At 35.2% G+C, this 27581-nt stretch overlaps 1 protein-coding gene and 1 pseudogene across 3 annotated transcripts in view; one reads left to right on the plus strand and one right to left on the minus strand.

Annotated features, from left to right (window-relative positions):
- Positions 1 to 27581, plus strand: part of SPIDR (scaffold protein involved in DNA repair) — a 499345-nt gene that overhangs the window by 7163 nt on the left and 464601 nt on the right. For 2 of the 3 annotated variants that reach the window (XM_045049879.1, XM_019822628.3), the window contains exons 2-4: positions 22063 to 22218; positions 22868 to 22934; positions 26805 to 26990. In XM_045049879.1, coding sequence (XP_044905814.1) covers positions 22063 to 22218; positions 22868 to 22934; positions 26805 to 26990 — 409 coding nt within the window. Of the gene's footprint in view, positions 1 to 15161; positions 15375 to 22062; positions 22219 to 22867; positions 22935 to 26804; positions 26991 to 27581 lie in introns of those variants that run through there. The other variant, XM_045049880.1, reaches the window with a different exon arrangement.
- LOC101088138 lies at positions 4600 to 5360 on the minus strand (annotated as a pseudogene).

Consider the following 27581-nt stretch of genomic DNA (forward strand, 5'->3'; position numbering starts at 1 on the left):
CAACATTTTACTTGTTGAAGGACATCTGGGCTATTTCCAGTTTTGGTTATTATGAATAAAGCTGCTGTGCACACTTATGTGCAGATTTTTGTTTGAACATAGCTTTTCTTTTTCTAAGATAAATACCTAAGAATGTAACTGCTGGGTCATATGGTAATTGGATGTTTAGTTTTCTTTTTTTCTTTTTTTAAGATTTTATTCTTAAGTAATCTCCACACCCAACATGGGGCCCAAACTTGCAACCCAGAGATCAAGAGTCACATGCCCTGTCAACTGAGCCAGCCAGGCTCCCCTGGATGTTTAGTTTTATAGTAAACTAACTGTTTCTCATAGTGACTGTACAGTATTACAGTCACACTGGCAATGTATGAATGATTCAGTTTCATAGATAATAAATTTATCCTTTTAAAGTATAAGGTTCACTGATTTTTGGTGTATTCACAGAGTTGGGCAAATATTTCTAACTATAGAACATTTTCATCACCCTGAAAAGAAACCCCATGGCAACCAAAAGCTATTTTCTGTCTTCATGGATTTGCCTACTGTATATATTTCATATAAATGGAATAATATGTGGTCTTTATGACTGGCTTCTTTCACTTAGCGTAACGTTTTCAAGGTTCACCCATTGTTATTGCATGTATCAATACTTTATTTTTCTTTGAAGGTAAAATAATTTTCTATTGTATGGATATATCACCTTAAAAAAATCCATTAGTAGATAGAAATTTGGGTTATTTCCACTGTTTGGCTATTAAGAATACTACTATGATCCTTTGCGTACCAATTTTTGGATAGACATAAGTTTTCATTTCTCTTAGATATAAACCTACTATTATAATTGCTGGGTCATATGGTAATTCTATGATTAAATTTTAGGGAACTGCTAAGCTTTGTTGCAAAGAGGTTGCATCATTTTATAGTCTCACCAGCAAGGAATGAACATTCTAATTTCTCCATATCCTTGTTAACACTTGTCATTGCCTGTCTCTTGATTTTAGCCATCTTAATGGGTAAAATTGTTTTGGTTTTGGTTTACATTTCCATAATGACTAATGATTTTGAATGCCTTTTCAAGTGCTTCTTGGCCATTTTTATGTCTTCTTTGAAGAAATATCTATTCAAGCTATTTGCCCATGTTTTAGTTGGATTATTTATCTTTTTACTGTTGTTAGTGTTCTTTATAAGTTCTTATACCACTCCTATATGAGATATATGATTTGCAAATATTTTCTCCCATTCTGTGCACTTTCTGTTTTCTTGATGGTATCATTTGAAGCACAAGTGTTTAAAAATTTTGAAGTCCACAATCTATCTTTACTTTTGTTGCTTATGCTTTTGGTGTCATATCTAGGAAATCATTACCTAACCCAAGATCATGAAGATTTATTTCAGAGAGTTTTTTCCTAAGAGTTTTATTATTTAGCTTTTACATTTAAACCTGTGGTTCATTTTGAGTTAATTTTTGTGTGTGGTGTAAGGTGTCTAGCTTCATTCTTTTGCATGTGGATATCCAGTTGTCCCAGCACCATTTGTTGAAAAGATTATTCTTTCCCCACTAAATTGTATTGGTTTGTTTGTTTGTTTTTTTGAAATTCAATTGACCATAAATGTAAGAGTTTCTTTCTTTTAAAAAAAAAAGTAATGTTTATTTATTTTTGAGAGAGAGACAGAGCGTGAGCAGAGGAGGGGCAGAGAGAGGGAGACACAATCCGAAGCAGGCTTCAGGCTTCGAGTTATCAGCACAGAGCCCAATGCAGGGCTCGAACTCATGAACCATGAGATCATGACCTGAACTGAAGTCGGACACTTAACTGACTGAGCCACCCAGGCACCCCTAAGAGTTTATTTCTTAACTATAAATTCTCTTCCATTAATTTATGTGTTATCCTTTTGCCATTACCATAGTTTCCTAATTATGGTAGCTTGTGAAGTCTCTTTCTTTTTTATTTTTTTTTTTATTTTTTTTTTATTTCAAGATTGTTTAAATTGTTCTGGGTTCCTTGAATTTCCATGTGAATAATAGCATCAGCTTGTCAGATTCTATAACCAGCCACCTGGGATATTTATTGGATTAAGTCTGTAAATAAATTGCAGAGTATTGCCATCTTAATATTAAGTTTTCCAATTAATGAATGTGGGATGTCTTTCCATTTTATTTAGATCTTTAATTTCTTTCAACTGTATTTTATAGTTTTCACCGTGAAAATCTTGTACTTCTTTAGTTACATTTATTCCTTAAGTATTTTATTCTTTTTCATACTGTTAATGCAGTTTTTAAAAAAATTCATTTTTGTATTGTTCATTGTTAGTATATATAAATACAATTGATTTTTTATATTGAGATTGCATTTTGCAGCTTTGCTGAACTCAATTATTTTATTTTATTTTTGAGATTTATACTTATTCATTAAGCTAATATTTAGTAAGCAAATTCATTTGTATCAAACACAAACAAAAAAACCCCATACAATAACATGAGACAGTTTTAATATACATGGGGAATATAGCATTTGAAATAAAGTCTCCTTTTCAAAGATCAGTGCATCTAGATTGGTTAGCCTACAAAATTATAATCTTTGATTATCAAAACAAAACTAAACAAAAAATGACATTTTAAAAAGAAAGGAAAATAATAGTTTCAAAAGCATAGATTTTTTTTTCAAAAATGTCAAGTAGAAAAGTTAAATATTGCATACCCTAACTGAACAAACGTGAAGAAAATCTTTACATATAGACCTAAAATGAATCCATGCAGTTTTTAAAAACTTACTCTACCTTGTCTTTATTATTTTATATATTCCTAATATATATTTAACAAAAATGATAATGCTTTCAAGATACAGAATATGTAAAACAAGATCATTTTTATCAGTAATTTAAAGGAGAAAAACCCCTAAAGTATAACTCTATAGAGATGCAAGGCAAGCTCTGAAGCAAAGGGTGACCATGATGGTCTCAAAGTAGAAATGTGTGACTTTTATTTAAACTTTAAAATGGCAGGCTGCTGGGCTGCCTGACCTGCTCAGTTGGAAGAGCATGTGACTCTGCATCTCAAGGTCATGAGTTCAAACCCCACATTGGGTGTAGAGATTACTAAAAAAAAAAAAAAAAAAAAAAATAAAACTTAAAAAAAAAAATAGGCCACCTAATTAATCTAGACCCTAGGGAAAGCAGGATGGGACAGGAAGTAAGATCTGGGACAAAAGAGACTAAACTGCTAAGAAAATAATCTTCTTTGTCTTTAGTATCTCTTTTGACTTCTCACTGAGTACAAAGATAAAGAAAAACTACTCATTCCTAGTACAGGGTCAATAAAAAGTAAAATGGAAAAACTTATCTTTTGCTATGTTCCACTAATGTTTTACCTATAAAAATGGGAAGCAATTTAAGGAAATCTATACTTTCACCTTAAGTGAATTAAAGACAATTAAATTTTAAGCCAATCCTTTAACTATAGCAGTAATATTCTATTCTAAAAGAATTGTCTGAGAAGGGAGAAAGTAGGTAGCTATAGTAAGCTCCATGTGCATTGAATCTTTATACTCATTTGTCTTTTAAGGACAAACACATTTTTTTTTTTTAATTTTTTTTTCAACGTTTTTTATTTATTTTTGGGACAGAGAGAGACAGAGCATGAACGGGGGAGGGGCAGAGAGAGAGGGAGACACAGAATTGGAAACAGGCTCCAGGCTCCAAGCCATCAGCCCAGAGCCTGACGCGGGGCTCGAACTCACGGACCGCGAGATCGTGACCTGGCTGAAGTCGGACGCTCAACCGACTGCGCCACCCAGGCGCCCCAGGACAAAAACATTTTAAGTTATCATTTCCTCTTTAATCCTCTAAAATCCAATGCAAAAGAAGATGAATCTAGTCTCACCCATGCCACAGATGTAGAAACAAAAACAGAAAAAGATTAAATGACTCATAAGCTAGGTTATGCCATTACAAAATGGGAACAAAGTCTGACCTTTACTTATTAATGTGTTATAGACACATTAGTAAATATCAATGAAGTGATTAAATACTAAACTGGTCGTATCTTCCATATAACTTAAGATGGAAGGGGAAGCACTTAATGAAAAATATTTAAAATAAAACTTTATAACTCTTTTGTAGGGATTCCTTAAATTCCACTTTTCAACTTTTAATAGGTGTGCTAATTTACACAGGACACATTACCATTTACTATGTAACATTAAAGTTCCCAGTGAAGAAACTGGTCACTAGTGCAATAAGAAGCACCAGGAAAAAAACAAATAAATAAATAAAGGCCAGCCTGTTGAGAATAATGGAGGGGAGAGACAGAAGGAGACTGGGTCCTTTATGACAGAATTTAGCCTGTACTTACTTGGAACCATCTTCCTCCAGACTCTCTGTTGTGAAAGATAATTAAATGTCTTTATTTTTTTTAAGCAAAAAAGAAAAGAAACTGCTCATAAACTCTTATGTAGAATTCATCAAAAAAATTTTTTTTTCTTGGAGCAAAAATGGTAGAAATCCTGGGTTTTCTAGAGACTTGAATGAATATGAAGCTATGAAGGATACACAAAGCTGAAGTACCTGGAATCATTTGGTTGCCTGTAGTCTTCAGCAAGATCACAAAGTACTCAAAGATTCTTTGGCCTTTTCAACCATATTTGCCTTGAAAGTCTTCGTTAATATCCAGTGTTAAGATAGGGATTTCTTGTAGAAAATCAAAGTTGATTTTCAGTGTTCTATGCAGGACTCAGCTTTCATGCTTATAGTGAAGCTTCTGTATATATTCAAGAATGCCTTGGTCTTCATTTCTTTCCCATATTCTATTCAAGCATTTCTCTGCAGTGGCTCAAAGATAACTGATTCCATCCAGTTCAGAGCTTTGGCCAAACTTTAGATTCATCCAGTCATGCCAGTCTTGATAAATTGCCTACTCTGTTTCATTCATGTAGTCATACTGATACAAACTAGATGCAAAACTATGCCTATACCTATATAGAGGTTGTTCAAAAATTGATACAGGCTTTTCTGCATCTTTGAGCGTGCTATTGAGACAAGCAAGCTAGGCTCATATTCGACTGAGGCAGGCATATGATTGGAAGGTAAAAGACTGTCATTCAGGTTTCTCATATATCATCTGAAGAACATTCCCACCACTTTTTTTAAAATGTTAGTTCCTCAAAGTCGTCTTGAGTACTTTGAGCATTGCACCATCTGGCAGCAGGTTCAGGAATCACTTCCCAATCTTTGCAGACCTGTTTAAGAATATTCACAAATGTCTTCCCTGAAGCAATGTTCCTTTCGATGACAGTTTTCTTGGTGCAGGTCCCCTCAGAGCTAGTCATGGGAGATGGGCGTCTTGTCTTGGATGGGGTGGCCATTCTGGTCTTGTGGTAGCCTGAGCACATTGGGCAGGGAGGGGTGGGAAGTGGCCATAGATGTATGTACTGGGGCTCACGCCACCAAAGAACGTGATTTGACATGCAGGCTGAGCTCCCGCCTGCAGCAGCTGAACTCATTTATTTTAATAGTTGTGTGTGTGTATTCCTTAGAATTTTCTACATATAAGATCATGTCATCTCAGAATAGAGATAATTTTACATTTTCCTTTCCAATCTGCATGTCTTTTATTTTTTCTTGCCTAATTTCATTGGCTAGAACCTTTAGTACAATATTAAATATAAGTGGTAAGAGCTGACATACTTTTCTTGATCCTTAGGAAGAAAACTTTCAGTGTTTCACTATTATGTATGATGTTAGGTGAGTTTTTTGCAGATATTCTTTATCAGATTGAAGAAGTATTCTGTTGCTAGTATGTTGAGAATTATTATCATGGAAGGCTGTTGACTTTTGTTAGTTATTTTTTTTACAATTTAATTAGATAATCCTATTTTCCCCTTAATATAGTTTATTACATTGACTTTTGGATGTTACATAAATCTTGCATTCCTCGGGGAAAAACCCTAATGATTATGGTGTATAACCCGTAGTTTATGTTGCTAGATTCATTTTGCTAGTATTTTGTTGAGGATTTTTTTAAATCTATATTTGTAAGAGGTACTGGTCTATAGTTTTCTTGTGATGTCTTTGATTTTGTTATGAGGGCATTTGATTTCATAGTATGAATTAGATATTCCCTCTTCTATTTTTTGGAAGGATTTGTGAAAGATTGGTATTAATGCTTTTTTAAAATGTTTGGTATAAATAACCAGTGTAGCCATTGGAGCCTTGGATTTTCATTGTGGTAAATTTTTAAATTATGAATTCAAGCTATCATATTTATTCATACATGAGTATTTTTATTTCTACTTGAGTCTGTTTTGCTAGTTTGTGTCATTCATTTTATTTCAGTTATCTAGTTTGTTGGCATGCAGTTGTTCTTATAGTGTCCCTTGTAATCCTTTCTGTAACTTTGATAGGACTCCTCTCTATTTTTCGTTCTTGATTTTTGCAATTTGAATTTTTTCTCTTTTTTTCTTGGTTAGTCTACCTAAAGATTTGTTAATGTTGTTGATCTTTTCAAGGAACCAACTCTGGATTTTGTTTATTTTGTTTTAATTCTGTTTTACCTATTTCTGCATAATTGTTCTCATTTCCTTCCTTCTGCTTGCTTTGGATTTAGCTTGCTCTTTTCAAATTTTCCAAGATGAAAGATTTATTAAATTGAGATCTTTCTTTTAAAAAAAATAGGCATTTACAACTATAGATTTCCCTGTATGTAACTACAGCTTTCTTTGCCATGAGTTTTTTTTGTTTTTTTTAATGTTTATTTTTGAGAGAGAGAGTGAGCGAGCAGGGGAGGGGCAGAGAGAAAGGGAGACAGGAGACAGAGAATCCCAAGCAGGCCCCACACTGTCAGCGCAGAGCCTGATGCTGGCTCGAACTCACGAACCACTAGTGGATGACCTGAGCCAAAATCAAGAGTCAGTCATTTAACTGACTGAGTCACCCAGGTGCCCCTCCATGAGTTTTTTAAAGTAACTTGTTGAATTTACTTATGTGTTCTAAACATGTTCCCATTACATGTTGTGTATTTTAATACATTGCCTATTAATAACTAGGTTCTGTAATTTGTGATTTGAAATTTACTTTTTTTTTAATTTTATTTTTAATTTTTAAAAATTTACATCCAAGTTGGTAAGCATATAGTGCAACAATGATTTCAGGAGTAGATTCCTTAATGCCTCTTACCCGTTTAGCCCGTCCCCCCTCCCATAGCCCCTCCAGTAACCCTCAGTTTGTTCTCCATATTTATGAGTCTCTTCTGTTTTGTCCCCCTCCCTGTTTTTATAATATTTTTGTTTCCCTTCCCTTATGTTCATCTGTTTTGTCTCTTAAAGTCCTCATATGAATGAAGTCATATGATTTTTGTCTTTCTCTGACTAATTTCACTTAGCATAATACCCTCCAGTTCCATCTATGTAGTTGCAAATGGCAAGATTTCATTCTTTTTGATTGCCAAGTAATACTCCATTGTGTGTATGTGTGTGTGTGTGTATATATAAGTGGTAAGATATATATATATATATATCTCACATCTTCTTTATCCATTCATCCATCAATGGACATTTGGGCTCTTTCCATACTTTGGCTATTGTTGATAGTGCTGCTCTAAACATGGGGTGCATGTGTTCCTTTGAAACAGCACACCTGTATCCCGTGGATAAATGCCTAGTAGTGCAATTGCTGGGTCGTAGGGTAGTTCTATTTTCAGTTTTTTGAGCAACCTCCATACTGTTTTCCAGAGTGGCTGCACCAGCTTGCATTCCCACCAGCAATGCAAAAGAGATCCTCTTTCTCCTCATCCTCACCAACATCTGTTGTTGCCTGAGTTGTTAGGTCATAAGAGGAAAGTGTATAGCAATCCAGACCTTTTTAAAGAAGGAAGAAAGATCTCAGATACACAACCTAACCTTACGCCTTAAGGAGCTGGAAAAAGAACAGCAAATAAAACCCCAAATCAGCAGAGACAGGAAATAATAAAGATTAGAGCAGAAATTAATGCTATCGAAACCAAAAAAAACCAGAACAGATCAATGAAACCAGAAGCTGGTTCTTGGAAAGAATTAACAAAATTGTTAAATCACTAGCCAGTTTGATTAAAAAGAAAAAAGAAAGGACCCAAATAAATAAAATCAAGAATGAAAGAGGAGAGATCACAACCAACACAGCAGAAATAAAAACAATAATAAGAGAATATTATGAGCAATTGTATGCCAATAAAATGGGCAATCTGGAAGAAATGGACAAATTCCTAGAAACATATACACTACCAAAACTGAAACAGGAAGAAATAGAAAATTTGAACAGACCCATAACCAGTAAGGAAATGGAATTAGTAATCAAAAATCTGCCAAAAAGCAAGAGTCCAGGGCCAGATGGCTTTCCAGGGGAATTCTACCAAACATTTAAGGAAGAGTTAACACCCATTCTCTTGAAGCTGTTCCAAAAATAGATATGGAAGGAAAACTTCCAAACTCTTTCTATGAAGCCAGCATTACCTTGATTCCAAAACCAGAGACCCCAGTAAAAAGGACTATAGACCAATTTCTCTGATTAACAAGGATGCAAAAATACTCAACAAGATATTAGCCAACCAGCTCCAACAATATATTAAAACAATTATTCACCACGACCAAGTGGGATTTATACCTGGGATGCAGGGCTGGTTCAATATCCACAAAACAACGTGATTCATCACATCAGTAAAAGGAAGGATAAGAACCATATGATCCTCTCAATAGATGCAGCGAAAGAATTTACTTTTTTTTTTTTAAGACACATTTATTCAGCGTCATGATCAGACTGATTAATATTTAACAATCAACAGCATGGGTGCAAAAAAAAAAAAATCTACATTAAAACCCTTTGTTGGAATGCTTTAAACTTTCCAGAGAACAGAAACTAAAATAACCTGTTATACAATTAATCACAAATACAGTCCTCAGATTTTTTGTCAATGTACATTGTCTAAAACATGTCTTCTTTGTAGCAGCTAGACCCTGCCATCAGTGTGCTTGGCTGAGTTCACAAATCTGTTGTAACCTGTAGCTTCCCTGTCACTTCTCTGGCTCTCCTCTCCTGCTAAGCCTTGTTTCCTGGCAGTAAACATAGTAAAACCTTCTGCCACTGCCATAGCTACTGCTGCCGCTGGAACCACCAGGGTCACCTTGGTTTTGTGGTTTGGCAAAGTATTGGCCTCCACCACCACAGGGGCCAGAGCTTCTGTCTCCAAAATTTCCTCCTTTCATGGGTCCAAAATTTGAAGATTGATTGTTGTAATTTCCAAAATCATTATAGCTTCCACCATCTCCATAGTTGCTTCCATCATTACCAAATCCATTATAGCCATCCCCATATCCACCACCCTGTTGACTGCCACCAAAGCCACCTCACCCTCTGAAGTTTCCTCCACAACCAAAGTTGTCATTCCCACCAGAACCACCTCCATGACCACCACCAAAGTTTTCAGAACCACTTTGACCTCCTTGGTTGGATGAAGCACTAGCCATCTCTTGCTTAAATAGAGCTCTCCCTACTTCACAGTTGTGGCCATTCACAGTATGGTATTTCTGAATGACAGTCTTGTCTACAGAGTCATGATCATCAAACGTTACAAAAGCAAAAGGCTCTCTTTTTGTCACTGTCTTGATCAGTCATGATTTTAATCACTTCAGTTTTCCCATACTGTTCGAAATAATCTCTTAGATGATGTTTTTTAGTGTCTAATGCCCCTGACAAAAATCTTTTTCACCGTTAAGTGGGCACCAAGTCTTGAGAATCTTCTCTTGAGACAGCCCTCTTTGGTTCTATAACTCTTCCATCCATTTTGTGTGGCCTTGCATTCATGGCTGCATCCACCTTTTCCACAGTGGCAAACGTGACAGACCCAAAGCCTCTGGAGCGCTTGGTATTTGTGTCTGTCATTACCACACAGTCCATAAGTGTTCCCCATTGCTCAAAATGGGGACTCTCATCGGACTCTCAGACTCTCATCGGTTGTTTGAAAGCTCAGACCTCCTATGAAAAGCTTCCGCAGCTGTTCAGGCTCTTTGGGAGATTCTGACTTAGATATGACAGCAGTGGGAGGGGAGACTTTAACGATGCTTACTTGGCATTGTCTACGGGCAGAAAAAGGTGAAATTTACTTCTTTATAGTTTACAGGAATTTTATTTTCTTGTGCCTATTTATTATTTTTTATTTCTTATTTTAGAGAGCGAGTGTATGCGAGCAGGGGAGAGGGGCAGCTCCTGACATGGGGCTGGATCCCATGACCCTGGGATCAAGACTTGAGCCGAAATCAAGGTCTGACACTCCACTGACAGAGCTACCCATGCTCCCTATGCCTATTTGTTATTACACCTATGTGAACCACTATGGAACAACTTAAATTTTGTGCCATAAAAATATTTTTGTGGTAAGGTACTATTTTTTTCGCACTAGGAATATATCAGCAAAAATCCGCCTTACAATTTGAAAGACCTAATTTTATGTTGAATGAGCACAATTTATAAGCTGAAGCATTGCAAGGAGATAACCAGACAGCAGTTAGATGCTCTTGTTTTTTTCATTGTTAATTTATTGTCCTACATGGGTTTCAGATTTATAAAGGCATCACAGGCTCATTGCACTTAATACCTGCAGTGTTTGCTACCATACCACAACTCATTTTCAATACTTTATTACAGAGGATGAGAAATTGTAATGTTTTATTAACAATGCTTCTGGAAATGAATGCATTTTAAAGCAAATAAATCTTTTTGATAGACCTTTTTCAAAAAAGTTTTGGTATATTTTTGTTCTTTCCAAAGCATCTTCTAATTTTTCTTGTGATTTTTTTCTTTTATCTGTTATTATTTAGGAATGTGTTGTTTAATCTCTACATTGTGATTTTTCAGTTTTATTTCTTTTTAGTTTTTAATTTCATTGTGTTCTTGTTCAAGAATGTTATTAATCTCACTCTTTTTAAGTTTATTGAGGTTTGTTTTATGGCCTAAAATATGATCTGTCCAAAAGAATATTTCATGTTTATGTGGGAAGAATGTGTATTATGTTGTTTGAGGGCATCGTCATGATTTCTCATGGGAAGTCAGCTGTTAATTTTATTGAGGCTCGTTTTACATGATAATTCATTTATGTTTTTCTGCTTTTGTGATTTCTCTTTGTTTTTCACCAGTTGGCATGATGTGTCTGTGGTGAGTCTCTTTGAGTTTATCTTAGTTGAAGTTCTTTGAGCTTTTTGGATGTATGATATTTCATGAAATTTGAGGTTTTAGGGCTTTATTCAAGTAAAATTTCTGTTGCTTATTTCTCTCCTTTTCTTCTGAAATTCTTAATTTGCATATATTTGTATACCTGATAGTGTCCCACAGGTCTCAGAGGTTGTGTTCATTTGTCTTCAGCCTTTTTTCTTTCTATTCTTCAGTTCAGATAATCTGTTTTGTCCTGTCTAAAGTTTGCTGATTTTTCTGCCAGTTCAAATCTGTTGAGCCTATCTAGTGACTTCATTTTAGTTTTTGTATTAGTCAACTCCTAAACTTCTATTTGATTGTAATATTTGTGGCGTTTTTTTTTTTGTTGTTGTTGTTAAATAATTGCTACGTATTTATATTTTCTATTTGGTGAGGCATTTTTATAATTAAAGTATTTTAGACATAACTTCCATATTTTTAATTTTGAGCTTATTTGTAATAGTTGACTTAAAGCTTTGTATACTGATTCAAACTTCTGGGCTCCCTCAAGTACATTTTCTCTTGCTTGCTTTTTCCTTGTCATACTTTTCCTATTTATTCATTTGTCTTTCAATTTTTTTGTTGAAAAGTAAAGATTTAAATAATATAATGTGGACATTAAGTTCCCCCACTTCCTCCTCAGAGTGGTGTTTTTGTTGTTGTTGCAATTTGTTTTGTTTGTTTAATGACCTTTCTAGGCTAATTTTGTAAAGTTCGTATATCCTGTTGTGTGTAGTTACTAAAGACACTACATGGTTAGTTTACTTGCCTGTGAATTATTGCACAGCGATTTCTTTAAGTACCTAGAGCCAATAAGTCTTTCATCCTTTACTAAGGGATTCTGTGTTTTTGAGGCATGCGTTCTATACTCTGGCAGTATATAATCAGCTATTACTTTCTCCTTGTGCAGGGAGGGCTTCATGGTTATCCAGAGTTGACAGATTTGGGCTTTCTTAGTTTTTTTCCTCAGCATGGATACAGTTTTGTACATGCAAATAGCATTCTAGATCCCCAGGAATATGTCAGCTCTTTTCAAGCTGCCTATGGACAGCATTCTCCAGATCTTCCTTTTAGGTATATTTGGCCAGTCTTGGTTCCTTAAACCACTATTGCTGCTTCACACATCTGCAATAATAATTTGTTTAGCAATAATTAATTAATAATTAATTGCTGCTGACTCTTTTAGAGACATGCCCTGGGGATAGGACTTTTCCCATTGAATGAGCTGCTGAATCAAATTATAAATTCTGTTTATAAGTTTTTTCCTAAAAGCTGCCAGGCAGGTCAGATTATGATAGTACTCTGGGGATAGGGCCTTTTGAGGAGCTCTAAATGCAATTTCCTCTCTCCTGTGACTGCTAGGCTGCTGGTTTACACAGCTACTCTGGTTATGAGGCTACTGCTTTTCAAAGCTGCCATGAAACTAGAGAGGGGGGTATGAAACTAGGGCAAGTTAAAACACACGACGTTTATTTTTTATGTTGAGATTCAGTTGTTTTTTTGGGTAAATTCTATTCAGATTGTTACAAGTCTATAGTTGTGAAAAATTAGATGGACTATTTTTGCTACTCTTCTTATTCCTTTTATGAAGGAGTGGGTTATTAGAGGTCCTTACCTCTAATAAGAGATTATTCTGCAAGTTTGACCATCACATTTTTTATTTTAGTCACTCTGATAGGTGTGTGTTATTAACTAATTATTATTTTAATTTATATTTCCATGATGGCTAAGGATATTGAATCTGTTTTATGTGTTTATTTGCCAAATCTATCCTTTTTGGTGAAATATCCATTCATGTCTTTTACTTATTTTTTTAAATTGATGTATAATTAACAATATATAGGTTTCAGGTATATAGCATAATGGCTTGATATTTGCATATACTGCAGAATGATCACTGCAATAAATCTAGTTACCATTCATCCCGATACAAAATTACAAAAACTTTTTTTCTTGTGATTAAGATTTATTCTCTTGGCAACTTTCCAATGTGTAGTACATTATTGACTATGGTCACCATGCTGTACATTACACTTCCATGACTTATTTACTTTATAATTGGAAGTTTATAGCTTTTGACCCCCTTCACCAATTTTACCTACCCTCAACCCCTGTCCCCTCTGGTAACCACCGTTTTAGTCACCATATGTACAAGTTTTGTTTTGTTAATTTTTTTGAAAGATTCTATATATAAGTGAAATCATACAGTATTTGTTTTTGTCTTTGTCTGACTTATCTCATTTAGCATATTAGCATATTATATAATATTAGCATAAAGTCCATTCATGTTATCACAGATGGTGAGATTTTTATCTTTTTTATGGCAGACTAGTATTCCATGGTGTGTGTGTGTGAGATGTATATGGTGTATGTGATATTTATCCTTTCTCCATGTTTCTTCAAGTAGGGCATGTATCACTGTCAACTTTCCTTTTAGAGCTGCTTTTACTGCATCCTGTCTTTGGTGTGTAGTATTTCCATTTTCATTTGTCTCAAGTTATTTCTGATTTCGCATTTGATTTCTTCATTTACCCATCAATTGTTCAGTGGCATGTTTAAGCTCTACATATTTGTGAGTTTACCAGTTTTCTTCTTGTAATTGATACCTATTTTGTGTGAAAGAGCTCATACCATTTTGTTTGAAAAAGATGCTTGATGTGATTTTAATATTTCTAAATTTATTGAAACTTGTTTGTGTTCTGACATATGATTTATACTGGAGAGTGTTCGAGGTACACTGGAGAAGAATGTGTATTCTTTTGCTTTTGGCTGGAATGTTCTGTATTTATCCATTAGTCTTTCTGGTCTAATGTCTTTTTTAGGGCTGATGTTTCCTATTGATTTTCTGTCTGGACGATCTATCCATTGATTTAAGAGGACTATGAAAGTTCCTTACTATTATTGTATTGCTGGCAATTTTTCTCTTTAGATTCATTTATATTTAGGTGCTTCTTTGTTGGGTGCATAAGTATTTACAAATGTTATATCCTCTTGTTGGATTAGACACTTTTATCATTATGTAATATCCTTTTTTTTTTTGTCTTTTGTTACACTCTTTTAGAGTCTATTTTGTTTGGTATAACTAGTCGCCCCAGCTTTCTTTTGGTTTCCAATGCATGGAACATCTTTTTCTATCCATTCACTTTCAGTCTTTATGTCTCTTCACACTTAAGGTGAGTTTTTGTAGGTAGTACAGATTTTTTTTTTTTTTAAGTCAATTCAGCCATTCTGTGTCTTATGATAGAATTTAGTCCACTTGCCTTTGAAATAATCATCGATAGTTATGTATTTACTGCTCTTTTGTTACTTGTTTTCTGTTTTGTAGTTCCTCTCTGTTCCCTTTTTCTTGTCTTACTTTCTTCCCTATGGTTTGATGATTTTATTTACCGTTATGTTAAGTTCCTTTCTCATTATCTTTTGTGTATATACTATAGGTTTTTGCTTTGTGGTTATATATATATATATATATATATATATATATATATATATATGCCTGTGCATATATATAATATATGTATATGTGTGTGTGTGTCTATATATATATACATACATATATATATATTAGCCTGTGCATATAGCAGTCTATTTAAAGTTGATAGCAGCTTCAGTTTGAATGCATTTTAAAACTACATTTTTGGGTGCCTGCATGGCTCAGTTGGTTGAATGTCCAACTCTTGATCTTGGCTCAGGTCTTGATTTCATGGTTGTAAGTTCAGGCCCCGCATTGGGATCCCTGCTGGGTGTGAAGACTACTTAAAAAACAAACAAATCAATCTGCCTTTTTATTCCACACACATTCCCCCACCCTGGTTTTTTTTTTTTTTTTTTTTTTTTTTTTTTTTGATGTCATATTTTGCATATTTTTGTGTTTGCCTTACCTGTTTTAGTGATCTTGTTACTACTTTTGTTTTTTAATGTTCACACTAGCTTTATAAGTGATCAATCCACTGTTGTTATTACATATATACCTTTCCTAGTAGGATTTTACTTTTATGTTTTCTTGTTACTAATTATGCCTTTTCTTCTCAGCTTGGAGAAGTCTCTTAATATTACTTCTATTACTGGTTGCATGGCGATGGACTCCTTTAATTTTTTTTCCTGGGAACTCCTCATCTCCCCTACAATCCTGAGTGATAACCTTGCTGGCTAGAGTATTTTTGGTTGTAAGTGCTCCCCCCCCCCCCGCCCAGTTCTTTTAATATATTGTCTCTTTTATCATTTATTATATATATTACAGTGTAGTATAGTATCTTTTAATATATCATATCATTCCCTTTTCCTGGCTGAAAAATCTGCTGATTTCCCATGGGGGTTTCCTTGTACATAACAAGTTGTTTTTTACTTGCTGCCTTTGAGAGTCGTTGTCTTTAGCTTTTGACATTTTGTTTTTAATGTGTATTGGTGCAGCTCTTTTGGCTCATCTTTTTTTTTTTTTTTTTTTTTTTTTTTTTAAATTCTCTGGGTTTCCTGGATCTGGATGTCTTTCTTTACCCAAACTAGTGATATATTCAGCCATTATTTATTCAAACAGTTTTTTTTTTTTTTAATCTCTTTCATTCTCTTCCCCTTCTGAGACCCTTATGGTGCAAATGTTATACCACTTGATGTTGTCTTATAGGTAAGCTATCTTCATTTTTTCATTCATTTTTTTTTTTCCTGATGTGATTAGGTGAGTTCATTTGCTCTGTTTTCCAATTCACTAGTCTTTCTGCTTCATCTAGTCTGTCGAGCCCTTAGTGTATTTTTCAGTTCAGTTATTTCTTCAGCTCTGAGATTTCAATTTGGTACTTTTCTTACCCTTGTTTAAGCTCTTTTTTGAAGTTCTTACTCTGCTTAGTCCATTTTTCTTCCCAGATCAATGAGCTTCTTTATGACCATTACTTAGAATACTTTATCAGGTGAATTACTTTTTCCTGTTTCATTAAGTTTTTCCTAAAGTTTTATCTTCTTTCATTTGGTATATATTCCTCTGATTCCTCATTTTTCTTGACTCTGTTTTTGTGTTTATGTGATAGGCAAAAAGCTACTGCTACCATTATTGATAGAGTGTCCTGGTTTAGGAGATGAATCTTAGTACCATTCAAATTTGTTCCGTATTTTGAGTTAATTTTTGTATAAGACATTAGGTTGAAATCCTTCTCATTGTTGTTATTTTTTTGCTTATGGATATTCAGTTGTGTAGTACTGTATGTATACACACACACACACACACACACACACGTAAAGTTTTGTTTTTTTGTCAAAAAACAATTGAATACTTCTGTCAGTGTCTGTTTCTGGTTTTTGAAGTGTTCCACTCATCTGTGTTTCAGTTTCTTTTTGAAAATCACTGTTTTGATTATTGTAGCCATAAGATAGTCCTTAACATTGGGTAGAGTAACACTTCTCACTTTATTTTTTGTTAAGGTAGGTTGTTTTTTTTTTTTAATTCCAACTACAGTTAACATACAGTGTGTGTTAGTTTCAGGTGTATAATATTATGATTCAACAATTCTATATATTACTCATTGCTCATCATAGTAAATGTACTATTTAAGTCCTATCCACAATTTCCCCCATTCCCCAATTCACCTTCCCTCTGGTACCCATCAGTTTGTTCTCTTATAGTTAAGAGTCTGGTTCTTGTTTTGTCTCTCTTTTTTCCCCTTTGTTCATTAGTCTCTTTAATTCCACATGAGTGAAATTATATGGTATTTGTCTTTCTCTGACTTATTTCGCTTAGCATTATATCCTCTAGGTCCATCCATGTTGCTGCAAATGGCAAGATTTCATTCTTTTTGATGGGTAATAGTCCACATTACATATATGTGTACATATATATGTACACACACCCCTCACATCTTTTTTTTTATATTTAAATACAAGTTAGTAAACATAGTGTCATCTTGGTTTCATAAGTAGAGCCCAGGGATTTATCTATTATATATAACACCCAGTGTTCATCCCAGTAAGTGCCCTCTTTAATGCCTGTTACCCATTTAGTCCGTCCCCCCACTGACCTCCACTCCAGCAACCCTCATTTTGTTCTCTATATTTAAGAGTCTCTTATGGTTTGCTTCCCTCTCTGTTTTATTTTTCCTTCCCTTCCCCTATTTTCATCTGTTGTCTTTCTTAAATTTTACATATAAGTGAAATTATATTTGTCTTTCTCTGACATATTTTGCGTAGCATAATACACTCTAGTTTTATCCACGTTGTAGCACATGGCAAGATTTCATTCTTTTGGATCACTGAGTAGTGTTCCATTATATACATACATATGTATATGCATATGTATATACATGTGCGTATATGTATATATATGCATATGTGTATATGTATGTATATGTAGATACACACACACACACACACACACACACACACACACACACACTACATCTTCTTTATCCATTTGTCGATAGATATTTGGGCTCTTTCCATACTTTGGCTGTTTTTGATAGAGCTGCTGTAAACATTGGGAGGGCATGTGCCCCTCCGAATCAGCATTTTTGTATCCTTTGGATAAATTCCTAGTAGTGCAATTGTTGGGTTATAAGGTAGTTCTACTTTTAATTTTTTGAGGGACCTCCACACTGTTTTCCAGAGTGGCTACACCAGTTTGCCTTCCTGCCAACAGTGCAAAAGGTCGCATCCTTGCGAACATCTGTTGTTTCCTGACTTGTTAATTTTAGCCATTCTGACAGGTGTGAGGTAGTATCTCATTGTGGTTTTGATTTGTATTTCCCTGATGATGAGTGATACTGAGCATCTTTTCATGTGTGTTAGACATCTGGATGTCTTCTCTGGAAACGTGTCTATTGTCTTCTGCTGATTTCTTCACTGGATTATTTGTTTTTTGAGTGTTGAGTTTGATAAGTTCTTTATACATTTTAGATACTAACTCTTTATCCAATATGTCATTTGCACGTATCTTCTCCCGTTCCATCAGTTGTCTTTTAGTTTTGTTGATTGTTTCCTCACTATGCAGAATCTTTTTTTTTTTTTTTTTAATGTTTATTTTTATTTTTGCTAGAGAGAGGGAGACACAGAATCCGAAGCAGGCTCCAGGCTCTGAGCACAGAGCTGAACGCAGGGCTTGAACCAGTGAACTGCGATATCATGACCTGAGCCGAAGTCGGATGCTTAACTGACTGAGCCACCCAGGGGTCCCTGCAGAAGCTTTTTATCTTAATGAGGTCCCAATCGTTAAGTTTTGCTTTTCTTTCCCTTGCCTCCAGAGACTTGTCAAATAAGAAGTTGCTACAGCCAAGGTAAAAAAAAAAAAAAAAGGTTGCTGCTGTTTTCTCCTGTAGGATTTTGATGGTTTCCTGTCTCACATTTAGGTGTTTCATCTGTTTTGAATTTATTTTTGTGATGGTATAAGGAAGGGGTCCAGGTTCATTCTTCTGCATGTCACTGGCCCGTTTTCCCAGCACCATTTGCTGAAGAGACTATTTTTTCCAATGGATAGTCTTTCCTGCTTAGTTGAAGATTAGTTGGCCATACATTTGTGGGTCCATTTCTGGGTTCTTTGTTCTGTTTCTATTCTGTTCCAATGATCTACGTGTCTGTTTTTGTGCTAGTGCCATACTGTCTTGATAATTACAGCTTTGTAAAACAGCTTGAAGTCTGGAATTGTGATGCATCCAGCTTTGATTTTCTTTTTCAATATTACTTTGACTATTCGGGGCCTTTTCGTGTTCCATACACATTTTAGGATTGTTTGTTCTAGCTTTGTGAAGAATTCTGGTTTTAGTTTGATAGGGATTGTGTTGAATGTGTAGATTGCTTTGAGTAGTGTAGACATTTTTTAAAAAATATATTTTATTGTCAAGTTAGCTAACATACAGTGTATACAGTGTGCTCTTGATTTCGGGAGTAGATTCCCATGATTCATCACTTACATACAACACCCAGTGTTCATCCCAACAAATGCCCTCCTCAATGCCCATCACCTCTTTTTCCTCTCTTCCGCTCCCACCCCCAACCCTTAGTTTGTTCTCTGTGGGTAGTATAGACATTTTAACAATATTTGTTCTCCCAATCTGTGAGCTTGGAATCTTTTTCCATTTCTTTGTGTATTACTCAATTTCTTTGATAAGCTTTCTATAGTTTTCAGCATACAGATCTTTTACCTCTTTGGTTAAGTTTATTCCTAGCTATGTTCTGATTTTTGGTGTAATTATAAATGGGATTGATTCCTTGATTTCTCTTTCAGCTGCTTCATTATTGGTGTATAGAAATGCAACCAGTTTCTGTACTTTGATTTTGTATCCTGTGACTTTGCTGAATTCCTGTATCAGCTCTAGTAGTTTTTTGGTGGAATCTTTCAGGTTTTCCATATAGAGTATCATGTCATGTATAAAGAGTGAATGTTTGACTTCTTCTTTGCCAATTTGTATGCCTCTTATTTCTTTTTGTTGTCTGATTGCTGAGGCTAGGACTTCCAATACTATGTTGAACAACAGTGGTGATAGTGGACATGCTTGTCGTGTTCCTGACCTTAGGAGGAAAGCTCTGTTTTTCCCCATTGATGATGATATTAGTTGTGGGCCTTTCATTTATGGCTTTTATGATGTTGAGGTATGTTTCTTCTATCCCTACTTTCTTGAGGGTTTTTATCAAGAAAGCATGCTGTGTTTTGTCAAATGTTGTATCTGAGAGGATCATATGGTTCTTATCCTTTCTTTGATTAATGTGGAGTATCACCTTGAGTGATTTGTGAATATTGAAGCAGCTCTGAAGCCCAGGAATAAATCCCACTTGATCATGGTGAATAATTCTTTTAATGTACTGTTGAATTCGATTTGCTAATATCTTGTTGAGGATTTCTGCATCCAGGTTCATGAGGGATATAGGCCTATAATTCTTCTTAGTGGGGTCTTTGTCTGGTTTTGGAATCAGGGTAATGCTGGCTTCATAGATGGAGTTTGGATGCTTTCCTTCCATTTCTATTTTTTGGAACAGTTTGAGAAAATAGGTATTAAGTCTTTAAAAAAAATTGTTCTATCCCATTATCTTGGTTTTCTTCTTCAAGGATTGTTCTTATCTGTATGTTGGATCCTAAGAGAGATTTAATCACTCTTTCTCTTGAATCCTTTTATTTTCTTCATTGGAGGTGGGTGAAATTTAAAATTTCTACCTTATTACTTTCTATATCTCTTAAGATATTATCTGTGATAGCTACGTGTTCTTGGATTCCTTCCAGTTTAGTCTTTTTTTTTCCTGAGCGGATTTTTTTTTTCCATGTTAAGAGAATGTGTCACTTTATTTTTTGTTTTAAGCCTTTAGTTAATGTATAGTGTAATATTAATTTCAGGAGTAGAATTTAGTGAGTCATCACTTACATATAACACCCAGTGCTCATTACAAGTGCCCTCCTTAATCCCCATTATTTAACCCATCCCCCGCCCATCTCCTCCCTACCAACCCTCAACTTGTTCTCTATATTTAAGAGTCTGTTTGGTGTCCCTGCATGGCTCAGTCAGTTAAGTGTCTGACTTCAGCTTGGGTCATGATCTTGTAATTTGTGGTTTTGAGCCCTGCATTGGGCTCTGGAGCCTGCTTTGGATTCTATGTCTCCCTTTCTCTCTGCCCCTCCCCGACTCGCTCGTGTATGTGCTCTCTCTCTCAAAAATAAACATTAAAAAAAAAAGTCTGCTTAATGGTTTGTGTTTCTCTCTCTCCCCTCTCTCTGCCATGTTCATCTGTTTTGTTTCTTAAATTCTACATATGAGTGAAATCATATGGTATTTGTCTTTCTCTGAGTGACTTATTTCACTTAGCATAATACACTGTAGTTCCATCCATGTTGTTGCAAATGGCAAGATTTCATTCTTTTTTTATGGCTGAATAATAGTCCATTGTGTGTATATACAACGTCTTCTTTATCCACTTATCAGTCAGTGGACATTTGGGCTCTTTCCCTGAGCTGATTTTTAAACTTTGTTTTACCTCTTAGGTTTTGTTACTTCATTTCTGAATTTTTATAATCTGAATGTCTTATTTTCAAATAGTAGGTTACACTTTTTTCTGTTTTATGAATATGTCTTTGTTGTGCTTTCTTTGTGTTTTGGGATGTTATTCTACTCCTTTCTGTTTTTTGTAATAATAATTTTGTATGGGATTTGAACTTGATCTGTTTCTATTGCTTATTTTTATGTTACAGTTTTTGTGAATTTTTAGAAGGCGGCAGGATTCAAAATAACTTTTCTAATTTCTGTTGTTTTCTTGTAGTTTGCAAGTTATGGCCACTTGTTAATTTGTTATTTAGATATTTCCTGGCTCATTTCTTTTCCTCAACTCCACTTGGACCTTTTCTTTTTTGTCTGTACCATCCCTGTGCTGCTTAGCAGATTCCACTGCTAACAGTTTCCCCACAGTATGGGGTCCTGTCCAAGAACGTAGTCCTGGCTCACAAGTACTGAGTATCCTAGACTGCCCCCACTCCTTTGGATCTTCTTGAGTGGAACTCTTGCCCTCACCCTGTTTTAGGTACCATTTCATTCTCAGATCGCCTGCCCCACTTCCTAGTGAACACCACATGTCTCTGTGCTCAAAGTCTCCTTTGCTCCTTCACTTCTCACAGCTTTGCTCTCAGATAGGAGCATATGTAGGACTTTGCAGGGTCGAATGTTTGTCCTTACCCATTTGTATTTTGGAATTTATTCTCTAGTTGTACATGTTTCTGTGCTTTTTGTTTTGCTTTCTTGTTACTCTTTTTTACATGGGGATTCAGAGACATTTAAAAACTATGCCTTCACCATTGCCATTCCTATGTTTCCACATTGTTAATTGTCAAGTTAATATATATTTATGAAGGTGATTTCATTTTTGTTTTTTTTTGTTCTTCTTTAAAAACAATCTCCACAGAGAAAAAGAAATTGGGATATAGAATACCCATCCTTACCTGGAGGGAGTCCACTGAAGTTCAGAAGAGCAGGTCTCAGGACAGTGGGGGCAACTGCCTCTCTCTCTGAAGCATGGCTCAGGTGTGGAGAAGGATTTCAGGACACTTCTGGGACCCTGGTAAAGTAGTTGTAAAATTGTTTCCTTGAGTGCCAAATTTGAGATAAATCTTAGATTCCTGAGTGTTCAGGCCACTGTATTTATATTTCTTTGGAATTCCTTTCCTTATTTCAGGATACAGTAATTACTACATTCTTCTTTGCTCAACCTTGAATTCATTTTTGCCACTTCTTTATGCTAGGCACAACCTTTGTACTTTTTTGTAAATGAAGGTTACATACTGAGAAGTTTCTCAGAAGATAAAATCTTTGAGCATCCTGTTCTTCACAAGAAATATATTTATGAAATGCTTTTATATCCTTAGACTCTTTTGGCAACAAGATATTCTAGTTAATTTTTGTATATGTGCGGATTTTGAAATACTGATAATATAAATGTGTACAAAATGGAATACTATTATAAACTTTTAATGGTTCTCTGTTTAGATTCTGGAAAAATATAAAAATACATTTATATATATATGAGGAGTATGTGCTTTGGGAATACTTACTGGTAAATATAAATAAAACAGGGATATTTTAAGGAGGGTATAGTTTAAGGTTTTGAGTATTACAAAATAGTTTTGGTTTTAGCCCTTGTTATAAATTTCTTCTTCTTCTTCATCATCATCTTCTTCTTCTTCCTCCTCCTCCTCCTCCTCCTCCTGCAGTTGTTAATGGCTGAAAAGAAGATTGTTACAGAGAAGCACCTTGAATTATCTCTGAGACCCAAGGAAGGTAATATTTTTTGTTGATTTATTGACAGAAAAGGTATAAGACTAATATATCCTTCTTTGATTTATTTACTTTCTTTTAAAAAGTTATTTAACATAGTTTGGGTAGACTGTATATTTGTGTTTTCCAAAATGTAAAAAACATATTTTTGAGAAATCTCTTTCTAATCTTTGTTACCATCTATCACATTTTGTCTTTCTTCCTATAAGTAATTATTAAAATTTTTCATGTGTCCTTCCTGGATTTACTCTTAATGTGCAGAGCCTGGTAGGTTAGCTTAGGCTCACAGCCCCAGAATTTAAAATTTCTGATTTGGGAAATAAAGTTATGACCTATTATATAAGGACTGTACTATTTCAGGCAGTGGAATTCTTAACTTGGTGAATTAGTTAGGGAAAGCTTTCAGTTGCAGATACATAGAAACTGTTAGAGTGTGTGAAGAAATGGAGTTGAATTTATCTCCTGCAACAAGAAGTTCAGGGAGTCAGACTTGTTCTGAGTCCGGCAGCCTTAGTGTGGAGTTTGTTCTTGCCGTCATGAGGTGGAAGCTGAATTCTCCGGGCCCAATTCTCAGGAGGAGTGTGGGCTTTGTGGATTCTCTCCAGGTATACTTTTCGTCTGGAAAGGAATCCCCCCCCCCCCCCCCCCCCCCCCCAAGGACCTCAACCTTTGGCCAGAACTTGTTATATAGGGTCACTTCTACTAAAGGGACTTCAGTGAAATTAAATATTTTTAAATATGTATGTTGCTTCTCAAATAAAATTGGGGTTTTGTTAGTAAGGAAAAAAAGGGGATGGATATCAGGGAGGCTGCTGACTGCTGCCGTACTCAGTTACCCTGTGGGTGGGCAGGGAGAGTCAAGGCTTGGGACCTCAGGGATCTCCTTTGGCCCCTTGGTGTCCTGACTGTATCCTGTGAGGGCACTTGTCATATTAGAATAATTTGACACCTCTGTAAAGACCCTGTCTTCAAATAATCACATTCTGGGATGCTGGGATGTTGGAACTTAAACATATGAATGACCTTTGGAGCAACACAATTCAGTCCATAACACCACGTGCTAGCACAATGCCTGCATGCAATGGTTACCCAAAATGCTTACCTGTTGTAACTATTCTCAGTCTAGCTAATGTTCTTCCTAGAAGTCATTTTATCTGTAGTGATTTTATCTATATAAATTATATAAAGTACCTATAATTCAGGGGTTTATGAATTCCATAAATTCATTATAGAATCTGAAAATAGCAGTAGCTTTACTTCCTGTCTCAGTCTGTTCAAGCTGCTATAACAATAATACTACAGACTAGGTGGCTTATAAACACCAGAAATTTATTTCACACAGTTCTGGAGGTTGGAGGTCCAGTATATTCAGTGTCTGGTGAAGACTCACTTCAGGTTCATGACAGTATCATCTTGCTGTGGACTCAATGGAAGAAGGGGTCAGCAATCTCTCTGGGGGCTTCTTTTGTAGACTACTAATGCCATTCATGAGGGCTTCACCCTCATGACCTAATCACCCCCAAATCCCCACCTCTTAATCTCACACATTGGGGATTAAGTTTCAACAGGGTAAATTTTAAGAGATATAAGCATTCAGTCTATAGCATTCCACTCCTTCCTTTTCAGTTTACTCTTCCTGATGCATAATAATATAAGGGTTTGATAATGTTTTTTGCAATATATACACAGTTTAGTTTTTATTAGCTATTTAAATCTATATGGATGAAGTTTAGTTTATTTTTAATTTTGTATTTTGAAGGTAGACAACTTTAGTAATTCTGGGTGTTCATGGCACAAAGTAAGTGTCAATAAATGTATATAATTATTTTCTGGTTTTGTGCCTTTGTAAGTACTGTATTTTCAGACATCATCTTGTCAGCGAATCTCCTTTCCTGATCAACACAAAGTGGAGCAATTGCATTTTTTCATACCTTTCAGACCATGCATTACTTGAGGGAGGAGTTTTCTTATTTTTCTGTTTCCTCAAGGTTTACTATATTAGAGTTGTTATGTAAATATGTATTAAATGAAGCCATTTAACTTCTTTTTTTTAATGTTTATTTATTTTTGAGACAGAGAGAGACAGAGCATGAGCAGAGAAAGGATAGAGAGAGAGGGAGACACAGAATCTGAAGGAGGATCCAGGCTCTGAGCTGTCAGCCCAGAGCCCAACACGGGACTCGAACCCACAAGCTGTGAGATCATGACCTGAGCCGAAGTCGGAGGCTCAACTGACTGAGCCACCCAGGCGCCCGAAGCCATTTAATTTCTGAGCCTGTTTCCTCTTCTGTAAAACTTTAATTATAATATCTAATCTCTTAATCTCATTGTAATGTGTCTAAGGTACTTTTTTTAAGTTTAACATTATAACTCAATTAGATAAATATAAGTAGAAAAATTGATTTTTATGAAGTATATATTCCTTTTCTGATCACTATCAGAAAAATTTTCTGTGAACTTCCTATTACACCAAGATGGAGTAGCCCCATTCCTTCTAGGTTTTCCATCTATCAAAATGGCTAAAATAAAAAGTGGTGACAACATCAAATGTTGTAAGTGATATGGAGAAACTGATACATTGCTGATGGAACTGTAAAATGGTACAGCCACTCTGGAAAATAGTTTGGCAGTTTCTTAGAAGACTAAACATGCAATTACTGTACAATCCAGCAATTGCCTTTTGACATTTATCCTAGAGAATGAAATTGCATTCACATAAAACTCCATGTGCAATATTTATAGCAGCTTTATTCATAATAACCCCAAGTTAGAAACAACACAGATGCCCTTTAGTTATTGAATGGATAAACAAGCTCTGGTGCATCCAAATCATGGAATACTACTTAGTAATAGAAAGAAAGGGTTGCTACATAGAACAACTTGGATGAATGTGCAGGGAATTATGCCACATAAAAGCCAATCCTGAAGGGTCACATAGTATGATTCCATTTGTATATCATTCTTGAAATGACAAAATTACAAAAGTGTAAAAACTGATTCATTTGCAGAGGTTCAGAATTGGGGAAAGGAGGGTAGCTATGATGTGGCTTTAAGAAAGGTAATACAAGGGGCACCTGTGAAGCTCAGTTGCTTAAGTGTCTGACTCTTGATCTCAGCTCAGGTCTTGATCTCCGGGTCATGAGTTCAAACCCACATTGGGCTTTGCACTGGGCATGAAGCCTATTTGAAAAATAATAATAGATAAATAAAATGAAAAGGTAACACAAGATATCCTCATGGTGATGGGATTGTTCTCTGTCTTGAGTGTATCAGAATTAACATTCTGGTTGTGATGTTACGTTTTGCAAAATGTTACCATTGGAGGAACTGGGTAAAGCATACAAGGGCTCTCTTTATTGCTTCTTATGCCTATAGGTGAATCTATTATTACCTCAAAATAACAAATTTAGTTAAATAAAAGTTTGCTGTTAAGTGTTTTTAAGCACAGTACTGCTACCAGGGCTCCCAGTATGGCAAAGGAGGCACATAGAAGCATTTCTGTTGTACAGAAGTATTGGATTTATGGTTTGTCTTGTGTTTTTCTTTTGGTTCATAAAATATTCTAGGAAGTTATACTTCTGTAATTATTTCGCGGTTAATTTTTTGAGTTTCTCTTTGTGCCCCAATTTTCTTGTCTTTTATAACTTATCTCAATTTGTTCTACTTCTTTTTCTTCTTATAATTTGGTTTTAATTCAAAAAATCTTGTGCTGCACATAGAACTTCAGGCAGGAAGATTTGGCATAAGACATTGCTTTCATTATCATTAGAATTTTATTATTTGTGATTTCAGCAAAGTAACATGCATAAAATCTTATTCTGATAAAGAACTATCAGTTAATTGTGTTTATGTATTTTCTTTTCTCTTTAACAGAAACTGCTGCATCTAAGAGTACCAGTGGACTTACAGATATAACATGGAGTTCCAGTGGAAGTGATGTGTCAGATGAGGATAAAACACTTTTTAAATCACAAAGAGATAATGGACATAGTTCTAGGATAGACAGATTTTCTAATAGGAACAAGAATGTTTTATGTACAGAAGATGGGGCCAGTGAAGGTAAAATGAAATTTGTTTCTTACCTCTTTCTGTTATATATTGGGTTCAGTATTGGAAAAAACATCAGTCCTTTTATTAACATTTAGTATTAGTGATGACTATACTGAGTCTTGGCCTCTATGCTCAGCCCTTTAGAAACATTTTCTCATTTAGTATTTCTCACAACAACTCTAAGAGATAAGTATTACAAGTATTATTTTTACAGCTAACAACTTAAGTTTGAACATGTAGAGTTGATTGGGATTCCACTTAGGGTCTCTGACAGCAAAGCCAGGTCTTTCAACTACTGCATAGTGCTGCACCTGTATTGCCTCCTTGCTGACCTGATTTGGGTAAATACTGTGATAGCCAATGTGTGGTAGAAGTGTAATACAAGTTTCTGTTCTGATGGCATTTTATATTGTGGGTTTAAAAAATTTTTTTTTATTTATTAGAGAGAGAGTGAATGGGGGAGAGAGGCAGAAGGAGGGAGAGAATCTTAAGCAGGCTCCATGCTGAGCATGGACACGGGCCCAATCCCACAACCCTGGGATCGTGACCTGATCCAAAATTAAGAGTCAGATGTTCAACCAACTGAGCCATTCAGGGTGC

The sequence above is a fragment of the Felis catus genome, chromosome F2 (assembly GCF_018350175.1).
Source record: "Felis catus isolate Fca126 chromosome F2, F.catus_Fca126_mat1.0, whole genome shotgun sequence".
Taxonomy (NCBI): Eukaryota; Metazoa; Chordata; class Mammalia; order Carnivora; family Felidae; genus Felis; species Felis catus.